At 47.7% G+C, this 22,756-nt stretch overlaps 1 protein-coding gene across 2 annotated transcripts in view; it reads left to right on the plus strand.

Annotated features, from left to right (window-relative positions):
* TBCD (tubulin folding cofactor D) overlaps nt 1-22,756 on the plus strand; it is a 172,793-nt gene that overhangs the window by 3,203 nt on the left and 146,834 nt on the right. For both annotated transcript variants that reach the window (XM_066586653.1, XM_066586652.1), the window contains exons 2-7: nt 10,597-10,800; nt 14,095-14,145; nt 16,802-16,899; nt 19,694-19,795; nt 20,646-20,792; nt 21,952-22,007. In XM_066586653.1, coding sequence (XP_066442750.1) covers nt 10,629-10,800; nt 14,095-14,145; nt 16,802-16,899; nt 19,694-19,795; nt 20,646-20,792; nt 21,952-22,007 — 626 coding nt within the window. In that variant the 5' untranslated portion in view covers nt 10,597-10,628. The remainder of the gene's footprint in view (nt 1-10,596; nt 10,801-14,094; nt 14,146-16,801; nt 16,900-19,693; nt 19,796-20,645; nt 20,793-21,951; nt 22,008-22,756) is intronic.

Here is a 22,756-nt window from a genome sequence, read left to right on the forward strand (position 1 = left end):
AGCCTGGCCAACATGTGGAGCGTAGAGTTCCACCGTGTGGGCACGTCGCACAGCAGTCGGTGCACTGGCAGATTAAACCGATGTTGCAGGGTCCGCAGGGTGGCAGCGTCCGTGTGGGACTTGCGGAAATGTGCGCAGAGCCGGCGCACCTTTACGAGCAGGTCTGACAAGCGTGGGTAGCTTTTCAGAAAGCGCTGAACCACCAAATTAAAGACGTGGGCCAGGCATGGCACGTGCGTGAGGCTGCCGAGCTGCAGAGCCGCCACCAGGTTACGGCCGTTGTCACACACGACCATGCCCGGTTGGAAGCTCAGCGGCGCAAGCCAGCGGTCGGTCTGCTCTGTCAGACCCTGCAGCAGTTCGTGGGCCGTGTGCCTCTTATCTCCTAAGCTGAGTAGTTTCAGCACGGCCTGCTGACGCTTGCCCACCGCTGTGCTGCCACGCCGCGCGACACCGACTGCTGGCGACGTGCTGCTGCTGACACATCTTGATTGCGAGACAGAGGTTGCGTAGGAGGAGGAGGAGGGTGGTTTAGTGGAGGAAGCATACACCGCCGCAGATACCACCACCGAGCTGGGGCCCGCAATTCTGGGGGTGGGTAGGACGTGAGCGGTCCCAGGCTCTGACTCTGTCCCAGCCTCCACTAAATTCACCCAATGTGCCGTCAGGGAGATATAGTGGCCCTGCCCGCCTGTGCTTGTCCACGTGTCCGTTGTTAAGTGGACCTTGGCAGTAACCGCGTTGGTGAGGGCGCGTACAATGTTGCGGGAGACGTGGTCGTGCAGGGCTGGGACGGCACATCGGGAAAAGTAGTGGCGACTGGGAACAGAGTAGCGCGGGGCCGCCGCCGCCATCATACTTTTGAAGGACTCAGTTTCCACAACCCTATACGGCAGCATCTCAAGGCTGATAAATTTGGCTATGTGGACGGTTAACGCTTGAGCGTGCGGGTGCGTGGCGGCGTACTTGCGCTTGCGCTCAAACACTTGCGCTAGCGACGGCTGGACGGTGCGAGACATTGCTGGATTGGGCCGAGGACAGCGGAGGTGAGGGTGTGGGTGCAGGCCAGGAGACGGTAGTGCCTGTGTCCTCAGAGCGGGGTTGGATCTCAGTGGCAGGTTGGGGCACAGGGGGAGAGGCAGCGGTGCAAACCGGAGGCGGTGAACGGCCTTCGTCCCACCTTGTGGGGTGCTTGGCCATCATATGTCTGCGCATGCTGGTGGTGGTGAGGCTGGTCGTGGTGGCTCCCCGGCTGATCTTGGCGCGACAAAGTTTGCACACCACTGTTCGTCGGTCGTCAGGCGTCTCTGTGAAAAACTGCCAGACCTTAGAGCACCTCGGCCTCTGCAGGGTGGCATGGCGCGAGGGTGCGCTTTGGGAAACAGTTGGTGGATTATTCGGTCTGGCCCAGCCTCTACCCCTGGACACCGCACTGCCTCTTGCAACCTGCCCTGCTGCTGCCCTTGCCTCCCCCTCTGAAGACCTGTCCTGAGTAGGCGTTGCACACCAGGTGGGGTCAGTCACCTCATCGTCCTGCTGCTCTTCCTCCGAATCCTCTGTGTGCTCCTCCCTCGGACTTACTGCCCTTACTACTACCTCACCGATAGACAACTGTGTCTCATCGTCATCGTCCTCCTCACCCACTGAAAGGTCTTGAGACAGTTGCCGGAAGTCCCCAGCCTCATCCCCCGGACCCCGGGAACTTTCCAATGGTTGGGCATCAGTGACGATAAACTCCTCTGGTGGGAGAGGAACCACTGCTGCCCAATCTGAGCAGGGGCCCGAGAACAGTTCCTGGGAGTCTTCCCGCTCCTGAGCATGTGTCATTGTAGTGGAGTGAGGAGGCTGGGAGGAAGGAGGAGCAGCAGCCAGAGGATTCTGAGTTGCAGCAGTGGACGGCGCAGAACTGTGGGTGGACGATAGGTTGCTCGAAGCACTTTCTGCCATCCACGACAGGACCTGCTCACACTGCTCATTTTCTAATAAAGGTCTCCCGCGTGGACCCATTAATTGGGCGATGAATGTGGGGACGCCAGAAACGTGCCTCTCTCCTAATCGCGCAGCAGTTGGCTGCGATACACCTGGATCAGGAGCTCGGCCTGTGCCCACACCCTCACTTGGGCCTACGCGTCCTCGGCCGCGTCCACGTCCTGTAGGCCTACCCCTACCCCTCAGCATGCTGTATTACCAGTGATTTCCCAGGCAGGAAATAAATTGGCGCAAGCCTGCAGGACAAATACAATTTTTCTTTTTTTTTAAAGAAAAGGCCCACTGACTATATTCAATCAGATAAGAAATCTGTTCCACAGAAATGCAGTTATATGAAGTGCAGCAGAGCGGTGATTTTCCCCAGGCAGGAAGGAAATAAATTGGCGCAAGACTGCTGTTAAACGTAGCTGGCTGCGTATGATTTTTTTACTATCTCCACCCACCACAACACACGTACCCAGAACGCAGAGGACTGACAGAGGCAGGCCACATAGAATTTTTCCCTTTTTTTTTAAAGAAAAGGCCCACTGACTATATTCAATCAATAATATATGTCTTCTGGCCCTGCCTACACAATTCTCTCCCTGTAGTATTACTGCAGGGCGCAATGCTCTGCACAGCCGATTTTGAAAAAAAAAAAAAATGCAACACTGCTAACAGCAGCCTGCACAGTACTGCACACGGATAGATGTGTCCCTGAGAAGGACCGTTGGGGTTCTTGAAGCCTACACTCACTGCTAACACTCTCCCTACAGCAGCTCCAGCAGCAGCACTGTCCCTCATCTAACTCACAAGGCATCTGAGGCGAGCCGCGGGAGGGGCCGATTTTTATACTCGGGTGACACCTGATCTCGCCAGCCACTCACAGCAGGGGGGTGGTATAGGGCTTGAACGTCACAGGGGGAAGTTGTAATGCCTTCCCTGTCTTTCAATTGGCCAGAAAAGCGCGCTAACGTCTCAGAGAGGAAACTGAAAGTAACCCGAACACCGCTTGGTGCTCGTTAAGAGTAACGAGCATACCGAACACCCTAATATTCGCCCGAGCATCAAGCTCGGACGAGTACGTTCGCTCATCACTAATCACACATCTTGTATCCCCCTATTGTATACTGTGCAACCCCCCTGTATGTATAGTCTCTGCCCACCCTTATATACATGTACTGTGTATGTATCTATACACTATATATCACACACCTTGTACCCCTCATTGTACACTGTGCTGCCCCCTGTGTGTATAGTCTCTGCCCACCCTTATATACATGTACTGTAGATGTATCTATATACTATATATCACACACCTTGTACCCCCTCATTGTATACTGTGCTGCCCCCTGTGTGTATAGTCTCTGCCCACCCTTATATACATGTACTGTATATGTATCTATACACTATATATCACACACCTTGTACCCCTCATTGTACACTGTGCTGCCCCCTGTGTGTATAGTCTCTGCCCACCCTTATATACATGTACTGTATATGTATATACTATATATCACACACCTTGTACCCCTCATTGTATACTGTGCTCCCCCTGTGTGTATAGTCTCTGCCCACCCTTATATACATGTACTGTATATGTATCTATACACTATATATCACACACCTTGTACCCCCTCATTGTATACTGTGCTGCCCCCTGTGTGTATAGTCTCGGCCCACCCTTATATACATGTACTGTATATGTATCTATACACTATATATCACACACCTTGTACCCCTCATTGTATACTGTGCTCCCCCTGTATGTATAGTCTCTGCCCACCCTTATATACATGTACTGTATATGTATCTATACACTATATATCACACACCTTGTACCCCTCATTGTATACTGTGCTCCCCCTGTGTGTATAGTCTCTGCCCACCCTTATATACATGTACTGTATATGTATCTATATATCACACACCTTGTACCCCCTCATTGTATACTGTGCTGCCCCCTGTGTGTATAGTCTCTGCCCACCCTTATATACATGTACTGTATATGTATCTATACACTATATATCACATGCCTTGTACCCTCTCATTGTATACTGTGCTGCCCCCTGTGTGTATAGTCTCTGCCCACCCTTATATACATGTACTGTATATGTATATACTATATATCACACACCTTGTACCCCTCATTGTATACTGTGCTCCCCCTGTGTGTATAGTCTCTGCCCACCCTTATATACATGTACTGTATATGTATCTATATATCACACACCTTGTACCCCTTATTGTACACTGTGCTGCCCCCTGTGTGTATAGTCTCTGCCCACCCTTATATACATGTACTGTATATGTATCTATACACTATATATCACATGCCTTGTACCCTCTCATTGTATACTGTGCTGCCCCCTGTGTGTATAGTCTCTGCCCACCCTTATATACATGTACTGTATATGTATATACTATATATCACACACCTTGTACCCCTCATTGTATACTGTGCTCCCCCTGTGTGTATAGTCTCTGCCTACCCTTATATACATGTACTGTATAGTGTATCTATACACTATATATCACACACCTTGTACCCCCCCTATTGTATACTGTGCAGCCCCCTGTGTATAGTCTCTGCGCAGCCTTACCACATATCCCATGTGTCTTCCTCTATATGTATATACTGGCCCCCTCCCATGATGCATATCCTTCCTGCCCCATGTGTATACTGTACCGCTCCTCCACCTGTATGCCGCCTCACACTACATGCGTGTGCAGACTTGTGCCGCAGGATGATGATGACTTACATGGCACAGCCTGTAGATGGGCGACTCCTCTAGGCTCGGTGTCCACCGGCGGATTTGAATTGCAGGATCTGCAGTTCAAGCTGCTGATAGATAAACATGGCCGTCCGCAACGGAATTACATCATGCGGACCTTTGGGTGCGGAAATCAAATCGCGGCACACTCAGCTAGGGAGACATACAGGAGAATCACAGATCTGCTGCGCTGCCTCCTTGTTCCCCTCCTTCTCAGCTCTAGCTGTAAATTCAGTATTGCCGACCCCACTTCAAACAGCTGTAGCTTCGCTTCACTAAGGGCTACTGACTTGCTATTGGCGTCATTTTAAACCCTAGAATCTTCACCCTGATAGAATTGCAGCTACAGCCATTTAAAGTAGAACGTCTGTTCATCCTAAACTGTAATGTCCTGTATGTGCGGACCGAACACAGCTTGTCCGAAAGTATTGGGGGGGGCGAAAGGGGTTTGTCACTTTATTAGTACTTCTCAGCAATTAATGTAAGCAACACGTTATCATACCTCCTCCACTGATATAGTACAATTGAATCCCGGCATCCTGGACCTGCATGTGTGCAGATGGAAGAGTGGAGGAGGCATGATGACATGTTGGTCACATACCACTCCATCTACAGTCATTTCAAGGATGGCAGAGACGTCTGAATGGTACCACGCCCTGGCTGAGTAGGACTGCCGGACGCAGGAGTAGCCGATTAAAAACAAAAAAATCATTGTGTGAGATATATATAAATTTTTATTTTTTTTTAAATCCTCCCCAATGGACATTTGTGTAAAGCTCCTAAATTTCACAGACTGTCCATGAATCAATGGATCTTAACCCCTTAGTGACCAAGCCTGTTTGCGCCTTAATGACCAGGCCAAATTTTGCACATCTGACATGTGTCACTTTAACATGGAAAAACACCAGAAAGGTTTTGCATATCCAAGCGATTCTGACAATGTTTTTTTGCCACATGTTGTACTTCATTAGCCGGAAAAAATAGACCGATAGAATTTGTGTTTATTTATTAAAAGCGCCAAAATTGGGAAAATTTTGAAAAAAATTTACATTTTTTTCACATTTCCAACTGCAATATCTTAAATATGTGCAAACATAATACAGAAATTTTTGCTAAGATTTATATTTCCACCCGTTTACTTTATTTTGGGCGCACATTGGAAAAACTTTCGTTTTTTTTTAACCATTTAGGAGACGTACAAATTTAACATTACTTTTTAGCATTTTGAGGAACACTTTGTTTTCCTACACCAAGCCAAGATTGGAAAGGCTCATGAGTGTCAGAATAATAGATCCCCCCACAAATGACCCTATTTTAAAAACTACACCCCTTAGTGTATTCACTGAGGAGGGTCAGGAGTATTTTGACCCCACAGTTTTTTTTCAAGAATTAATTCAATTTAGAGGAGAAAAAGTAAAATTTCATTTTTTTGCAAATCTATCATTTTAAAGACATATTTTTTTCCTATAGTTTACATGAAAATAAGGATTTACACCCCAAAATGGATCCCCCTGTTTCTCTCGTGTTCAGAGACATACCCATTGTGGCCCTAATGTTATGTCTGAGTCCACAACGGGGCCCAAAATGAAAGGAGCAGTCAGTGTCTTTTAGAACAGAAATTTTGCTTGAAGTCCTTTTAGGCCCCATTGCCCACTTGTAGAGTTCTTGAGCGCCCAAAACCATAGAAAACCCCCACAAATGACCCCATTTTGAAAACTAGACCCCTTAAGGAATTTATCTAGGGGTGTACTGCATATTTTGACCCCACAGTTTTTGAATAAATTCAAGCAAAGCAAAAGGAAAAAATTAGGATTTTCGTTTTTTTGGCAATTCTGTCATTTTAAAAACAGCTTTTTTTGTACAGCACACATATGAAGGATGACTTGCTCCCCAACATGGATACCCCTGTTTGTACTGTTTTCAGAAATATACCCATTGTGGCCCTAATCTTATGTCCGCATGCACAACGGGGCCCAAAATGAAAGGAGTAATCGGTGTCTTTCAGAACATAGATTTTGCTTGAAGTCCTTTTAGGCACCATAGCACACATGTAGAGTTCTTGAGTGCCCAAAACCATAGAGAACCCCCACATATTACCCCATTTTGAAAACTAGACCCCTTAACGAATTTATCTAGGGGTGTACTGTGTATTTTAACCCTACAATTTTTGAATAGATCTAAGCAAAGCAGTCAGAAAAAATTGTGATTTTCATTTTTTGGGCTATTGCGTCAATTTAAAAACAGGTTGTTTTTTTTTACAGCACATGTATAAATGAAGACTTTCACCCCAAAATGGATACCCCTGTTTGTCCCGTGTTCATAAACATACCCATTGTGGCCCTAATCTACTTACAGGACACATGGCTAGGCCTACAATGAAAGGAATACCCGTTGGATTTCAGGGTACAACTGAATAAATTCCAGGCCCCATTGCCCACTTATTGAGCCATTGAGCGGCCAAAACTATAAAGAACCCCCACGAATGACCCCATTTTGAAAACTAGACCCCTTAACAAATTCATTTAGGGGTGTACTGCGTATTTTGACCCCACAGTATTTGAATGAATCTAAGCAAAGCAGAAGGAAAAAGTTACGATTTTCAATTTTTTGGGCAATTTTTAAATATTAAAAACAGTTTTTTTGTACAGTGCACATAGGAATTAAGACATTCACCCCCAAATGGATACCCCCGTTTGTCCTGAGTTCAGAAACATACCCATTGTGACCCTAATTTACTTACAGGACACATGGCTAGACCCATAATGGAGGGAACAACCGTTGGATTTCAGGGCACAACTGAATAAATCCCAGGCCCCATTGCTTATTTGTACGGAATAAAAATGGACTCCCTAAAAATCCCCCCCCCCCTCCGCGCCCTTTTTGGCGTTCGCAAATCTTAGATAAAAGTAATAATGTGAACTGTGTGGTATTTCCGAAGACAGGGGTAATTACGGAAGCTGGTTGGAATGGGCCCATGGGGCAATCAAACTGGGTATCTCCCCTCCTCTCATGCTTTTTGGGGGTCATTTCTTGACCTCAGCGGCAGGTATGGGGTGTAAAAAGTGGCGTTCCGTGAGTCTCCGTAAGCTTGATGAGGTGCGGTGGTCTCACACAGAAGGCGCTCAACAAGCTGCTCCTGGAACTGCAGGAAGGCAAGTGTTCCCGGGGCTTCTTGTAAAATACGTATCACAGGTAGCGGTCTGAATAGCGCCGGGCTCACACGGCCGTGGGCGGAATCTGCTTGCGGAGGCCCGCAGCGGATCCCGGCTGTGACCCTGCGTACGGCCGCGTAATGTACTGCGCATAACTGCCTACTCACACAGGCGGTCATGCGCAGTACACCTTTTTTTTTGTTTGTATTTCCCACACCATCGCTTAGTGATGACGCGGGTACCCACAGCCCGTATACAAGGTGGTTGCGTATGGGCAGCGGGTATATTCGCAACCACGGAGCACAATTGGCTCTATGTTGCGGATATCCGCCGTAAAATAGAACCTGCTGTGTTCTGTTTTCTGCGAGTGGATTACATAATTCCAACCCACTAATGTGAGCGGAATTGTGTAATCCAATGCGATTGATCTGCGTATTACCGCGGATCACATGCATGCGGAATCCGTAATTCCTATCCGTTCATGTGAGACCGGCCAAAGGTAGATCGCTACCTTTTTTTCACGTGATCGGGGACCGCTCAACAAGGTCACTGCTCCAGCCTCTCGGCGACCGTTGGTCGCTGGGAGCAAGGAGATTTTAAGTTTCCTGGGCTCCCCGACTCCTGCGCATGTGGCCGGTGTTTTGCCGGCGGTCGCTTGTGCAGAATTTGGGTAAGTTCACGGATGAGGATCGCGTCGGGGTGCAAATACGGAGGCCTCCGGTAAAAAGTTTCATCTCCTCTCACCGATCGCATCGATGAGGGGAGATGAAACTTCAATTTTTTTTTTACTTTTACGTGACCGCCATTATCCATTGGATAACGGCGAACACGTGACGAGGAACTGCTCACCGCGCCCCCCCGTGAAATCTCCAGGCTCTTGGCTCAGTTTTGTAGCCAGGAGCAGGGAGATTTTCAATTATCCTGGCAATCCACAGCTTTTGCGCATGCGTCTGCCATTTTGGCGACGGGCGTGTGCGCGGAAGCTGGGGTAAGGTCCGCGGATAAATCTGGGGGCCTTATGTGTGTACTTTCATCCTCCCTCACGGATATGATCCATGAGGGGAGATGAAACGTACGCTTTTTAAACTTTTTTTAACTTTTTTTTTTTTTTTTTTTTACTTTTTCACACTTTTTTTTAAACTTTACATGATCACTGTCATCCATTGGATGACAGTAATCATGTCCCTGGTGACATCCCTCTGCTCCGGGCTACACATGGCAGCCAGAGCAGAGGGATTTTGAATTTCCCGGGGCTCGAGCCCCTCTGTGCACGCGCCCGATGTCAATCATCGGGCGCGCATGCGCAGAGGGGGACTTCGGGTCCCGGACCATCGGGACATCGGGGAGGACTTAGGTGAGTATTTTCACCTCCCCTCATGGATCCGATCCATGAGGGGAGGTGAAAGTAGCACTTTTTTTTTTACTTTTTAAACTTTTTCGCGACGCCGCTATCCAATGGATAGCGGCAATCGCGGGCCCGGGGACCGCTCACCGCGGTCCCTGGTAACACCTCCTGGTTCCCGGCTACCTTCAGGAGCCGGGAGCCAGGAGGTTTTGATTTTGCCGGGGGCTCCCGGGCAATGCCGGAGGGGGGTCCCCGCAGCCCGGGATGACAGCTCCATGCTGTCGACTACCTGCGGGCACCGACAGCATGGAGCTCTCACGTCCAGAGCCTGAGGGGCTTTATTCTCTGCAGGACACATGTTTTTACGTCCTCAGAGAATAAAGCCCACTGCGGGAGGACGTCAAAACACTATGGGCTGGTCGTTAAGGGGTTAAGCAACAATAGCACCCTTACTGGGTATGCACACACTGAGTTCCCCTCTCCTTATATACACCATGCCCACCCACCTCTTTGTACATACTGTGCCCCCTTATAGCACTAGCTGTGCCCTTTCCTGGCAGGCCAATCCTGGTTATAGTCTCTGCCCATCACACTGAGGAATAAAGAAACATCTCACTAAAAGTGAACATGTTTCCTACATGGAGGCTGCCGTCACGCTGATGGTACATGGAAGTGTCTTCTGTACGGGCAACATTTATACAACGGACATGGCTGCCATTATAGCTTCTGCAGGGAATGTCCCCCAGCTTTCCCAGAAATATACATACCGTATTTCCCTGAAAATAAGACCCTGTCTTATATTATTTTTTGCCCCCAAAGAGGCACAGGGTCTTATTTTCAGAAGGTGCCTTATACTTAGCAGGTGCCATCCGGGCCCCTCCTGCTGGTCTCCCGAGCTCTTGCTTCAGTCCTCAGCAGCCAACAGAACATCGCTTCCTGGTAACGGAGTTTGTAAACCCCGCCTCCAGGAAGTGATGGCTCCGATGGCTCAGCCATGGTGCACAAAAACCAATCACAGCCATCGCTTTCTGGAGGCGGAGTTTACAAACTCCATTATCTGGAAGCGATGTGCTGTTGCGCTTCAGTCCTCAGCAGCTGAGAGCCGGAGCTCCGGAGACCAGCGGGGAGGGACCTGGATGGCGCCTGTTAGGTAAGAATTGCTTTTTTTTTTAATATAGTGCAGCTAGGTCTTTTTTTTTTTACCAGGTAGGGCTTATATTTTAGCCCCCCCCCCCCTCTTCCTGAAAATCAGGATAGAGCTACTTTTGGGGAAGCACTGTATATATCTACAGCATATAATCTACTGTGTGCTGTAATTGGTGGCCTTGGTTGTTCTTGATTCCTCTGTTCTTTGCAGTGACAGGTCCTCCCCATCCGCTTCCAACCAACATGGCTGCCGACAGTTTAGAGCGAGATGAGGATGGAGGTCAAGAAGCGGTGTCCAGCGGGAACATCTTGGAATCGTTCACAGAGAGTAAAGAGACTCGAGATCTGATTGTCAGCCTGCGGGACGTGTGTGATGAGCTGGTCAACAGGGAGGTCTGCACACAGAGGTTTATAGGTGAGCAGGGGGGCCGGGGATCCGCTTCAGGGGGGCTTCACACAGCCATCTGCGGTTTGCACTATTTGCGCTATTGATGAGTTTTCTTTGTGCGCGTATCAGCGTATTTTACTGTACTTTTTGCGCTCGCAGACATGTTCATTTGCGAACGGAAAGCAAATGAACTGCATACTTGCGGAACAAATACACGGGCCTTATGCATATTTTTTTGTGTGTGCAAATATACAGTGTATTTGCACGCACGAAACCTGCAAGAGCACGTGAGATCTGACGGTATTAGCGGTTTTTGGTCGTGTGAATATGTAGTGTATTTAATTGACCAAAACACGCTTGCGCCCGTGTGAATGAGCCCTTAGCGCAGGAGTGTTTAATGACATACGGTTTCCCTCCTACTCGGCTGTCCAGCAGTTTCAGAAATAGACCCGGGATCCGCACCGGCTACAAAATCTCGCCACAATGTGAAGCCCATGGTTTCCAATGGGTTCTTTCACATGAGCGAGATTTTATAGCTCGTGCGGATGCAGCCTAAGGCCTGTTTCACACGGACCGACGAAATCGCGCAATTTTTTTTCGCGATGCGACAGTGCAACAAATCGCATGTATGTGAAGCCCATGCATTCCTATGGGTTCCTTCACATTAGTGATGTTGTGTAGCCTTCGACACTGCAAGAGAAAACAATCGTGGGTTGCTGGAGATGCCCGCGACTTGCGATGTTTACTATGGAGCTACTAGTTTGTTAAAACTTGCAATTTTCCTGCAATGCGATTTTAACATTAGGAAGTCCTATTAACATTCTTGCCATAAAATTGCGGGTAGCAGCGACGCCGTGCCACATTTTTCCCAAGAAAAAAAATCATCGCTGATTCTACAAAATCGCGTGAACATAGCAGTGATGTCGCCGTCGCCTTCCTATAGATGTATTCAATAAACAAGCTTCAGAAAAGAGCCTGAGACCCCATACTGGGCCACGTGTTTCCTTCTCTGATGCTTCGTAGTCATAACCAGGCATACCTGGTGATGAGGCTACCATACCCATTGAGGATCACCTAAATGAAGTGATTACTCCAACACCGATAAGTCATGGCTGCAGCACTATAGTAACAGTAACGCACGCCTCCGCACTCCTATACATCTAGTACCTGAATAAAATTACACAACTGTCATACTGACTTATTTCATGAAAGTACAAAGTTCTTACACATATTTGGATCAAAACGTAATGTGATTCTGATGGCAGATGGGCCCACGTGTTTTGCTCAAAGTATGTGCTAAGAGCCTTACACTTGGATGCAGTTATTAAGTATGGCAGTTCTCTCATTTTATTATGGTGTTTAATGTATCGGAGTGTTGAGGCATGTCTTTCTTTGGCTCAGCTTCTTCCTGAGGAGGGTTTTGTATTGCTCTTGTCTGAGGAAAACTTATGATACAGAGCAAGTGTTGTTTGCAACTCGGCTCTTCTTTGAGGCTGTTCTAGAAGGGGATTTATCACCATCATTTTGAAGTCCCCACTGTGAGCACCATAAGGTAGTGCCGGTCACACTGATTGCTGGGATATGTCTGCTGTGGGGATCTGTGCAGTAGTTTTGGAGAAACTTGCATTTTATTAGTAGAAGCCAGACACAGAACTCGTCCTGCATATTCATGAGCTGCAGGCTGGCCACACCCGCTTTTCTCTTTAATAGGCCGACAACAGTCAATCATTGGCTGTAGGCTGGGGTGGGTGTGGCTAGCCTGCAGCTCATGAATATCCAGGACTACTCTAAGTAGTCCTCCATGCATGTGCTGCTACTAATAAAAGACAAGTTTCTCCAAAACGACTGCACAAATCCACACAGTAGACATATCAGTGTGACGAACACTACCTTGTGCTCAGAGAGGGGTGTAAAAGTACACAACGATTTTTGGCGGATTTTCTTCTCCATTTTTCAAAAGTCGTAACTTTGTATAAGGGCTTGTTTTTTCCGTGGCGAGCTGTAGTTTTTATCGGCGCCATTTTTGGGTACATTTGACTATATTGCAAAACTTTTATAATTTTTTTTATGATAAGAGGGAGAGAAAACGCATCAATTCTGCCATACATTTTTTAAATTTTTTATTTTTATTTTTATTTTTACAGCGTTAATCATGCAGCATAAATGACACAATCCATTTTTTCTGCGGGTCGGTACGGTTACAACGATACCAAAATTCTTTTGGTATTTTTTCTTAGGTTTTTCCACTCTTAATAAAAACCCTTTTTTGGAAATCTTTTTTTTTTTTCTAAATCGGTGCATTCAAAGTCCTGCAACTTTTTAATTTTATTATGTACAGAGCACTGTGAGGGCTTATTTTTTGCGAGCCAAGCTGTAGTTTTTATTGGTACCATTTTGGGGTACATACGGCTTTTTTGATCACTTTTATTGCGTTTTTAGGGAGGCAAAATGCTAAAAATTAGCATTTTGCCTCCAGTTTTTTAGCGTTTTTTTAAATGCTTTTTTCTGTGCACTGTCAAAAGCATGTGCAACTTATTGTACGTGTCGTTACGGACGCGACAATACCAAATATGTGCCATTTTATTTATTTTTTTGAGAAAAAGCATAAAAAGTCTTTTTTCTTTATTTTTATTTTTTTTTACACAATTTGTGTCCCTCTGGGGCACTTACAGTATAGCACTGATGATCGCTGTGATAAGACATGGCAGGGATACTGGCTATGGCAATACAGGACGCCAGTATCTGTCATCCTGTTGCCATGGCAACCAGCCAGGCTCTCTGCACCATGCACATCTCCAGCCCCTTTACCCTCTGTATCACTCCATTACTTATAGTATGTAAGCTCGTTGGAGCAGGACCCTCACTCCTATTGTTTCCATCAACTGATTACTATATGTAACCGTGGTTCTGTAATGTTTGTACTTTTGTCTTTCTGTATCCCCTGTCTATGTAAGCGCTGCGGAATATGTTGGCGCTATACAAATAAAGATTAATATTATTTCCGCAATGTCACTGTGGAGGGCCACGGGTTGGACGTCTTCCACCGACTTCAATGGAAACCGTCCGCCTTGAATCCGCACAAAAATAAAGCATGTTGCAATTTTTTTCCCTCCACGAGTGGAAATCCCAATTGATTTCCGTTTGTGTGCAGGAAGAATCGAATTCCCCTAGTATGCTATAGATGGTATTTGCTGTGGATCTGAAGTGCAGGTGCCTGCCATGGATTCCGCACCAAATATACGCCCGTGTGCAGGCGGCCGTACACAAGACCCATCTGTCTGTCCTCAGTATCTGATGTATAATCCATGTCCTATTTTTCAGTGATAATGGACACCTATCAGGAGCAGCCGCATCTCTTGGACTCACATCTCGGTAAGCTTACTCTTTCTCCCCCCGTCACTGATCTCCACTTTTCAAAAGCCATAACATTTACATTTTTTTGTTGACCTGCTCAGATGGGGGCTTGTTTCTTGCGCAGCGGGCTGTAGTTTATATTGCTACCATTCTTTGGTAGTTATTGTATAACTTCTATTTAATTTTCAGGAGGGTGGGGAGAAAATACACATCAATTCTGCCATTTTTTTCACACTTTAATAATCATGCAGCATAAGTGACATGGTACATTTCCTCTACAGGTCGGTCCGATTACAACAATACCAAAATTATACTTATATTTTTAGATTTTTCCACTTTTGCACCATTAAAAACTTTTTTTGGGGGGGGAAATTATCATTCATTCAAAATCACATAACCCTATTTTTCCATGAGCTCTGTGAGTGCTTGCTTTTAGCATGGTGAGCTATAGTACCATTTTTAGGCTACATACGGCTTTTTTGATGACTTTTACGGCATTTTTGGGGGAAGGCAAAATTAACAACATAAGCATTCTGACTAATTTTTCTTTTATATTTGATGTTATGGTGTTTGCCAAGCAGGATAAAAATAGTGTTTAATTTATTGTCCGGGTCGTTATGGATGTGATGATACCAAACTTGGGTGTTTAATTTTTTTTTTATAAATAGGCAAAAGCGCGCAAAAGTTAATTTTTTTAATTTAATGTGTTGTTTTTTACCAGTTTTATATATTTCTGTCTTTTTATGTCCCTATATGGGACTTGCAATCTTATGATCGTTATGATAATACATTGTAGTACTTATCGCAACCCATCGATCCTCCGTGATTGCATTGCGGTGAGCCATTGACGTCACAGAGGGAGCGCCCTCCCCTGTGAACCCTTTACATGCCATGATCAGCATTGATCGCAGTATGTGAGGGGATAACAGAGGGGATCAGTGATCTCTCTATGGCTGGCCGGAGCCAAGTATGACTGAGCCTTTGCTGGCTTCATAAAAAGAAGAAGCCAAACCAGTGCTCCGAGGTTATAGGCTACGTTTCCAGGCAGGTTCAGAATCTGCCCAAGGTAACTTGGACCCTAAAAGGTAATCCAGTCTTCATAGCTGCATGCTTCAGACTTCTTGATTTCAATGAGAGCCGTGCCTGCAGTTACAAGCGCCGGCCACTACAAAGAGGTCGGCACGGAAGCTTCCTCTCCAACGTCTGTGTTATTGCGGCGCTAACAACATGCACCCTCTTAGCTGATCAGTCGGGGTCCCGAGTGGCGGACCCCGGCTGATCAACTATTGATGACCTATCCTGATAATAGGTCATCAGTAGTATTTCCATGGAAAACCCCTTTAATTGTTATGGTAATCTTTAGAAAATTCAATTCCCCAGTGCTGTTTAGAAAGCTTTGAGCAAAGCTGACCACTAGTTGGCGCCAACATGGTGTGAACTGATTGTATACTGAACAATCACTGCATTAAGATCACCTACTCAGTAACGAGGTGGTCCATTTTTTTAAGGGCGATCACTTTTTTGAGACGTCAGAGAAAAGAGTCCATGAAGTAGAGAACGTCCTTCAAACTAAACTTGATCCACGCTTGTGCAGCACCTCTGTCAGTTGGTGCACATTTTGTGGATAAATAGTAGCAGGTCTCAGCCTGTTCCAACATATCCCAATCATGTACAGTTGGGTTACAGACAAGTGAATTTGGAAGCCAAGGCAGCATGGAGATTTCATTGTCGTGTTCTTCCAACCACTCCCTATGGATCCGAGCAATTGTCCTCCTCAAAGATGGCACTGTGGTCTGGGAAGAGTTCCTGAAGATATGGGTGCAGAGGGTTATCTCAAAGGTCCCTGTAGTGTCACCATTCAAGGATTGTGGTATGATGACCAACGGTCCTAGGCCATGCCAGGAAAATACTCCCCAGACCATGACACCGCCAACACCGGCCTGTTGAACCCCAACGTTGCACCCATGGGATACGGCTTCATGCTGTTTATACTGGATGAGGACTCTACTATCTCTATGCTTCAGCAGAAAATGGAACTCCTCACTCCAGGCAAACTTATGCCATATGTCCAAGGTCCATTGACCTCTTTCCTATGCCCACGTAAGGTGGTGTTGGTGATGATGTCGGGTGATCAGGGGCACCCTTGTTCGTCTTTTGGCTATTAAATCCTGGTTGACATAAGTACACAGGATGGTCATTGTGGAAATTGTCTAATTTTCATGCTGTTGTATTGCCGGGTCAGTTGGTCCACTGTGGCATGTTGTTGATGAGATACCAGACATGCCAACCTGACGCCCGCTTCTAGAATCAACCACATGTTGCTTATAGGTGTGTGATCTTTTATCGGGTGTCTGTTTGTGGTTCAACAAGTCTTTGTACACTCTTCTTATCACGGTTCGGAAACGGCCAACAGCTACGACTGATTCAGAAATACCGGCACCGCACCTGCGGGCACCAACAGTCTGTGGGTAAAGTCACTTGAGTCCCCATGTTGACCCATGACTACCAAATGTTGCCTTCTGCTGTGCAGAGGAGGGGTCAGTACATTGTCTGAGAGCAGATCATGATGTGGCGAGGACGCGGTACCGCGTTACTGATCACAAGACGTCACGCGCCAGCTGCCCCTAATGCAGTCATTAAGTGTAATGTTCTCATTCTATGTATTATGTTGCAGAATGGATGTTGGATCTGTTACTGGAAATCGTACGAGATAAAACCTCCTCGCCGGTTCTTGTGCATCTGGGTTTTAAGTTCCTCTACATCATTTCCAAGGTAATTTGTCTTTATATTTAGTGTCATTGCAGCTGTGAACCATGACCAGTCCATGCTTCTAAAGTCAAAGGGATTGTCCACTTTACAGCGAAGATTAAACATGCCTTGTAAATGTGATAAGGGGTAACTTACTATTTTTTATTCATCCCTTGCCCCTTTTGCTGAGTCACTGAAGCCCTGCTCCCCGCTTAGCCCTGTCCTTGGTCCTGCCCTCACTACTCCTCTGTTAATAAAATGGCTGACTATCAAGGGGCATGTGACATCTATGGCCATATGTCCCTCCATAGTCAGCCATCTTATGGATGAAGGACCAGTGAGGAGGACTTTACAGAACAGAGCAGTGGATGAATAAAAGTACTGTTGAAAGTTAATTATCATATTTACCAAGCATGTTTACAAAAACCGCTGCGGCTGTGCCTCAGATACGGACGGCTTCCATTGGCTTCAATGGAAGCTGTCCATATGGGAGACCCGCAGGAAAATGAAGCATGCTGCGATTTCTTCCCGTGTGTGCGACTCGCATGCCGGGAAGAAATCACATCTGCATGCTTCTAGCTGCCCCACAGATGCTAAGGCATCCCTATGGGCATCAAGACGCATGGATCTCCCGTGCAGGAAACGCGCATGGATTTTATAAATAAAATCCGCACTTAGACAATTGGGCCTTAGGCCTCTTTCACATGGGCGATAGCGATATCGCCGCAACAAAATTGCAAAGATATCGCAGCTTTTGTCGATTTTGTAGCCACAGCGATGCGAGGTTAGGCCCTACCCTGAAACTAAGCCCTAGCTGCATTCCATTGAAAAAAAGGAATACTTGTCTAAGGCCTCATGCCCACAGCCGGGTCGGATTCCGCCTGCGAAATATCGCAGCAGACCTGAAACCTGGCGCCCCCCCAGAAACCCATACTCGCCTCTCCGGATCCGCAGCATGATGCGCCTGCACTGGGCTGTGACCACAATGGAAGCCGTCCGTGCGATTTTCCGTGATAAATAGGACATGCTGCAATTCTCCTTGGTAAGCGGAAAATCATAGTTGGTTTTCACCCGTGGGCAGGGGAGAATCTATTAACATAGCATGTCTATGGATCGGATGTGCTGTGGGATTTGCGGCGGGTGTCTGACCACGAATCCTGCAGTGATTATCCGTCGGTGGGCATTCGGCCTAAAAGGCTCCATCTGGGTCCTCCCACTGCTCTCCGGGGCTCCAGCAGACGTCCTGCAGTCTTTGTTTGCCCAAAGATCACTTCCTGGTTGCAGGTTTCATAAATCCCACCTCCCAGGAAGCGATGGCTCTGACTGGTTCATTCAGTGCTACGCAGCCAATCACTGCAGCGCTCGATGAACCAATGCGAGGGCTGTGATTGGTTCATCCAGCGCCGCATTGATTGGTTGCGCAGAGGCCGAAGAACCAATGCACGACTAGTGCGTTATGGAGGCTGGATTTATGAATTAGCTGAGCCACGGCATTGATTGGCCATATTGGGGTCTGTTAGGTTGCCGCTCAGCTGCCCGGCTTTAGGACGGAAGTAAAAGCATCGTATGCACCCCTTTTTTTTTTTTTTTTTCTTCCAGTATTTTGACCCGAATCTGTGACGGAATCTCCGACTAAAGGTTCCAGCACAGATTTGAGACCGGCCTTACCCCAGCATCGCCGATATTACTGTATATAGGAGATGGATATACTTCTCCCTGTATATAGTGATATGGACCATGTATATAGTGCTATAGCATGCTGGTATAACCTGGGTATCTCCTGTATATAATTGGACATTTTACACACAATTAAAAAAGGCATCAAAAATCTGCATGCGTTTGTTTAGTGTTTGCAGTTTCTTAAAAATGTTTGTGATTTTTTTCAATATCGCATGCAGTTTTTTAATGTGTTTTTTAAATCGTTGTTCAGAAATGAAATAAAAAACAAGCACACAGCCCAATGCCGGGCTCACTCGGACATAAGCGTAAAATACTGTGTGGGTCATGCAGGGTTTTACCGCTGTGGTGCCACAAGTAACCTGCCTATCACAGCAAAATTGTACTGCGCATGACTACATAGCTCACGCATGCTGTTATGCGCAGTCCACTTTAATTTCCTGCACTGTTGCTACACAATAGTGCATATAATCGCCGTCCATACACAAGGTAATTACATATGGGCGGCATTGATTGTGTGTCAAGAGAGAATAGTGGGTTCAAGATAGAATAGGCTGTGTTGTTGTGGTTTTTTTTTTTAAGCTCAAATATTACGCAATTCCTACTTGCAGATGTGAGCGGAATTGCGTATGGCAATGTATTTGATTGCCAGCGAATTACTGTGTAGCAAATGGACATACAACACGCGTAATACGCGATAATCAGGGGCTGGATCGTGTATGTAAATTCGTTTTGCTGCACGGTTTAGGTATGTGTATTGGTACGGGGCAAGGAGGGGGGACTTTTGCACCCGGGCCCCTGAGCCTTTAGTTGCGCCCCTGGTGGTGTCTGTTGATAACTGAAACGTTTCATGGTTGAACAGGGGGATGATGTGCCGAAACAAAGCATGGAAGCCTCATCCAGTATATTTAGGAAGGTTTACATCCCTTTTGCTCCAGACTCAATAAAATAGTGATGCAAGGAGCGGCGGTCCTGAAAACGATGCCCCTGTCTGATCTCCTGTCTCTTCTTTACATGATTGTTTCTCTATAATGTACGCTGCAGGGACATACACTTCCATGGTGGTTCTTTGTGGTCGCTGCCGTGGCCATATAACCAGTGTTGTACCTGCAGTGTTCGTGACAGATCTCTTCTCTGGCAGGTTCGCGGCTATAAGATTTTCCTGCGCCTCTTCCCACATGAGGTTGTTGACGTGCAGCCAGTGCTTGAAATGATCTCTGCGCAGAATCCTGCAGATCATGAGGTGAGATCCGACAGTGTTGTGTTCAAAGGAGCCACTGCGGTAATAATCATTTTTCCATCTCTGCACCCCTCACCTGATTGCCAGTTACACTTTGAACGTGTCCTATTTACATTGCAGTCGCTTCCCTGCAGTGCAGCCCCCTGTCTGATGTTTATCACTCACCATCTTGATGCTGAGATTTGTCCCTGCTTTATCTCCTCTATTATCTGCTAGCTTTCCCATGATGCATCAGCACGAAATCATATAAGTAGCTAGAGCCAGTGCCATCTCTGTCTGCAGGGAGGCCAGTGTAATTATCACTACTCTGTATTTTCACCAATCTAAGCTACAGCCATATAAATATACAGTCAGGAGGGGGAGGTTTGATCCTCTTCATTATATTTGTATGATCATCGTCAGTAACTTTGATAAAAGTTTCTGTCCTCCACATGTAGAGCCTGTGTGATACAGTCCATCAGTTCATCATTTAGCTATAATGGTGAGTGAACAACTGTCGTCTTGAGACAACATAAAGGAAGTAATTCTCAGGTGGTCAGAATGAGGTCACATGACCTGTCTGAGGACAAGGACTCAGAATACATTACACCGCAGGGGCCCTTCTGTTATAATGAGGGTGTATGTGGGGTAATATATAGAGAACTATCTGGGGATTGATTATCAGCTGTTGCGGTGACATTTGAGAGCTTTTGCTGTCGTCCCAATACTCCTGTGTCTGTAGAAGTCTGCTGAGTTTAGGCCACACACTAGCCGTAACGGGACAGGGACGCACTAATACTTGGGGTCCCACTGATATAATGTATACAGATTTCTGTCTCTATGTGCAATAATATATTTTGGTTTTCTCTCTCAGACCTGGGAGACGCGGTACATGCTCCTACTGTGGTTGTCTATGACGTGTCTCATACCCTTTGACCTCTCACGTCTGGATGGAAACCTCTCTCAGAAGGAAGGACAGATGCGTCGCTCTACCATGGACCACATCCTGGAGATTGCGAAGGTCTGTTCCCAGTGAAGTCTTGGTCATGCCATCGCGCCCTTTGCGCCTGGCCTCCTGGTGCCGTCGCGCCCTCTCCCGCTGGCCTCCTGACGCTCTCTCCTTCTGTGCCTAGAGCCGTCGCGCTCTCTCCCGCTGGCCTCCTGGTGCCCTCTCCCTCTGGAGCTGTCGTGCCCTCTCCTCCTGGCGCCCTCTCCCTCTGGGCCTGCAGCTGTTGCGCCCTCTCCTCCTAGCCTCCTGGCGCCCTCTCCCTCTGGGCCTGCAGCTGTTGCGCCATCACCTCCTAGCCTCCTGGCGCCCTCTCCCTCTGGACCTGGAGCTGTCGTGCCCTTTCCTCCTGGCCCCCTCTCCCTCTGGGCCTGCAGCTGTTGCGCCCTCTACCTCTGCCCCTGGAGCTGTTGTGCCCTCTCCCCCTGGGATCCTGGCGCCATTGCGCCCTCTTTCCCTGGACCTCCTGGCACCCTCTCCTTCCCCCTGGCCTCCTGGCGCCATCTCCACAATGGCTCCTAGTGCCTTTCACGCCCTCTCCTCCCCTGGGCCTTTAGCTGTCGTGCCCTCTCCTCCCCTGGGCCTTTAGCTGTCGTGCCCTCTCCTCCCCTGGGCCTTTAGCTGTCGTGCTCTCTCCTCCCCTGGGCCTTTAGCTGTCGTGCTCTCTCCTCCCCTGGGCCTTTAGCTGTCGTGCCCTCTCCTCCCCTGGGCCTTTAGCTGTCGTGCCCTCTCCTCCCCTGGGCCTTTAGCTGTCGTGCCCTCTCCTCCCCTGGGCCTTTAGCTGTCGTGCCCTCTCCTCCCCTGGGCCTGGAGCTGTCGTGCCCTCTCCTCCCCTGGGCCTGGAGCTGTCGTGCCCTCTCCTCCCCTGGGCCTGGAGCTGTCGTGCCCTCTCCTCCCCTGGGCCTGGAGCTGTCGTGCCCTCTCCTCCCCTGGGCCTGGAGCTGTCGTGCCCTCTCCTCCCCTGGGCCTGGAGCTGTCGTGCCCTCTCCTCCCCTGGGCCTGGAGCTGTCGTGCCCTCTCCTCCCCTGGGCCTGGAGCTGTCGTGCCCTCTCCTCCCCTGGGCCTGGAGCTGTCGTGCCCTCTCCTCCCCTGGGCCTGCCTTTGTAGCTCCTGATGTAATACTATGTGTTGTACATACAGATGAATCTAATCCTCTTTTCTCCCATCCTTTCAGTCCTATCTGCTGGTCAGTGATAAAGCTCGGGATGCTGCAGCTGTGCTTGTTTCAAAGTAAGCCTGGATGTTCTTATAATGCAGCCCTGGTGCCACATTAATATGTGAAATTGCTTAATCTGAAAATATAGTATGGTTATCAGAATGAGCCCCAGTTACTGCGGCAGGATTGGGTGTTGCTGCGGCAGGATTGGGTGTTGCTGCGGCAGGATTGGGTGTTGCTGCGGCAGGATTGGGTGTTGCTGCGGCAGGATTGGGTGTTGCTGCGGCAGGATTGGGTGTTGCTGCGGCAGGATTGGGTGTTACTGCACATAGTCCCCTTCGGGTTACTATAGACTGAAATACAATTTGCATCACATTCATGCCACTCATCTAATCAATTCTGACACCAACATTATTGTGAAAGGAGTACTAGTTGAGCCCTAGATTAATATTTTCATATGGGCCACCCTAGATCTGAGTACTGTTGTCAGATCAGCCTCTAGGGGGCAGCAGGGGACTCCGCCTACTTCATACCAGTGGCCTCTCAGCATCTTGAGTCACCTTGTTGTGCAGGAAGAAGGAAAGCGGACTCTAGCACTCATGATGTAGACTTTTCTCCTCTACAGCTACTTTTGTACCGTTTAGAGAGGATTACTGACAATACATTCTATTTCCTAATGATACCGTGTTTCCCCGAAAATAAGACACTGTTCTACATTAATTTTTGCCCCAAAAGGGGCACAGTGTCTTATTTTCAGTGGAGGGGGGCTCTTATACCCACCTGGTCTGCGGTATCCCGCTGCTGGTCTCCGGCGGCGTTGCAG

This window comes from Eleutherodactylus coqui, chromosome 13 (genome assembly GCF_035609145.1).
Source record: "Eleutherodactylus coqui strain aEleCoq1 chromosome 13, aEleCoq1.hap1, whole genome shotgun sequence".
NCBI classification, from domain to species: Eukaryota; Metazoa; Chordata; class Amphibia; order Anura; family Eleutherodactylidae; genus Eleutherodactylus; species Eleutherodactylus coqui.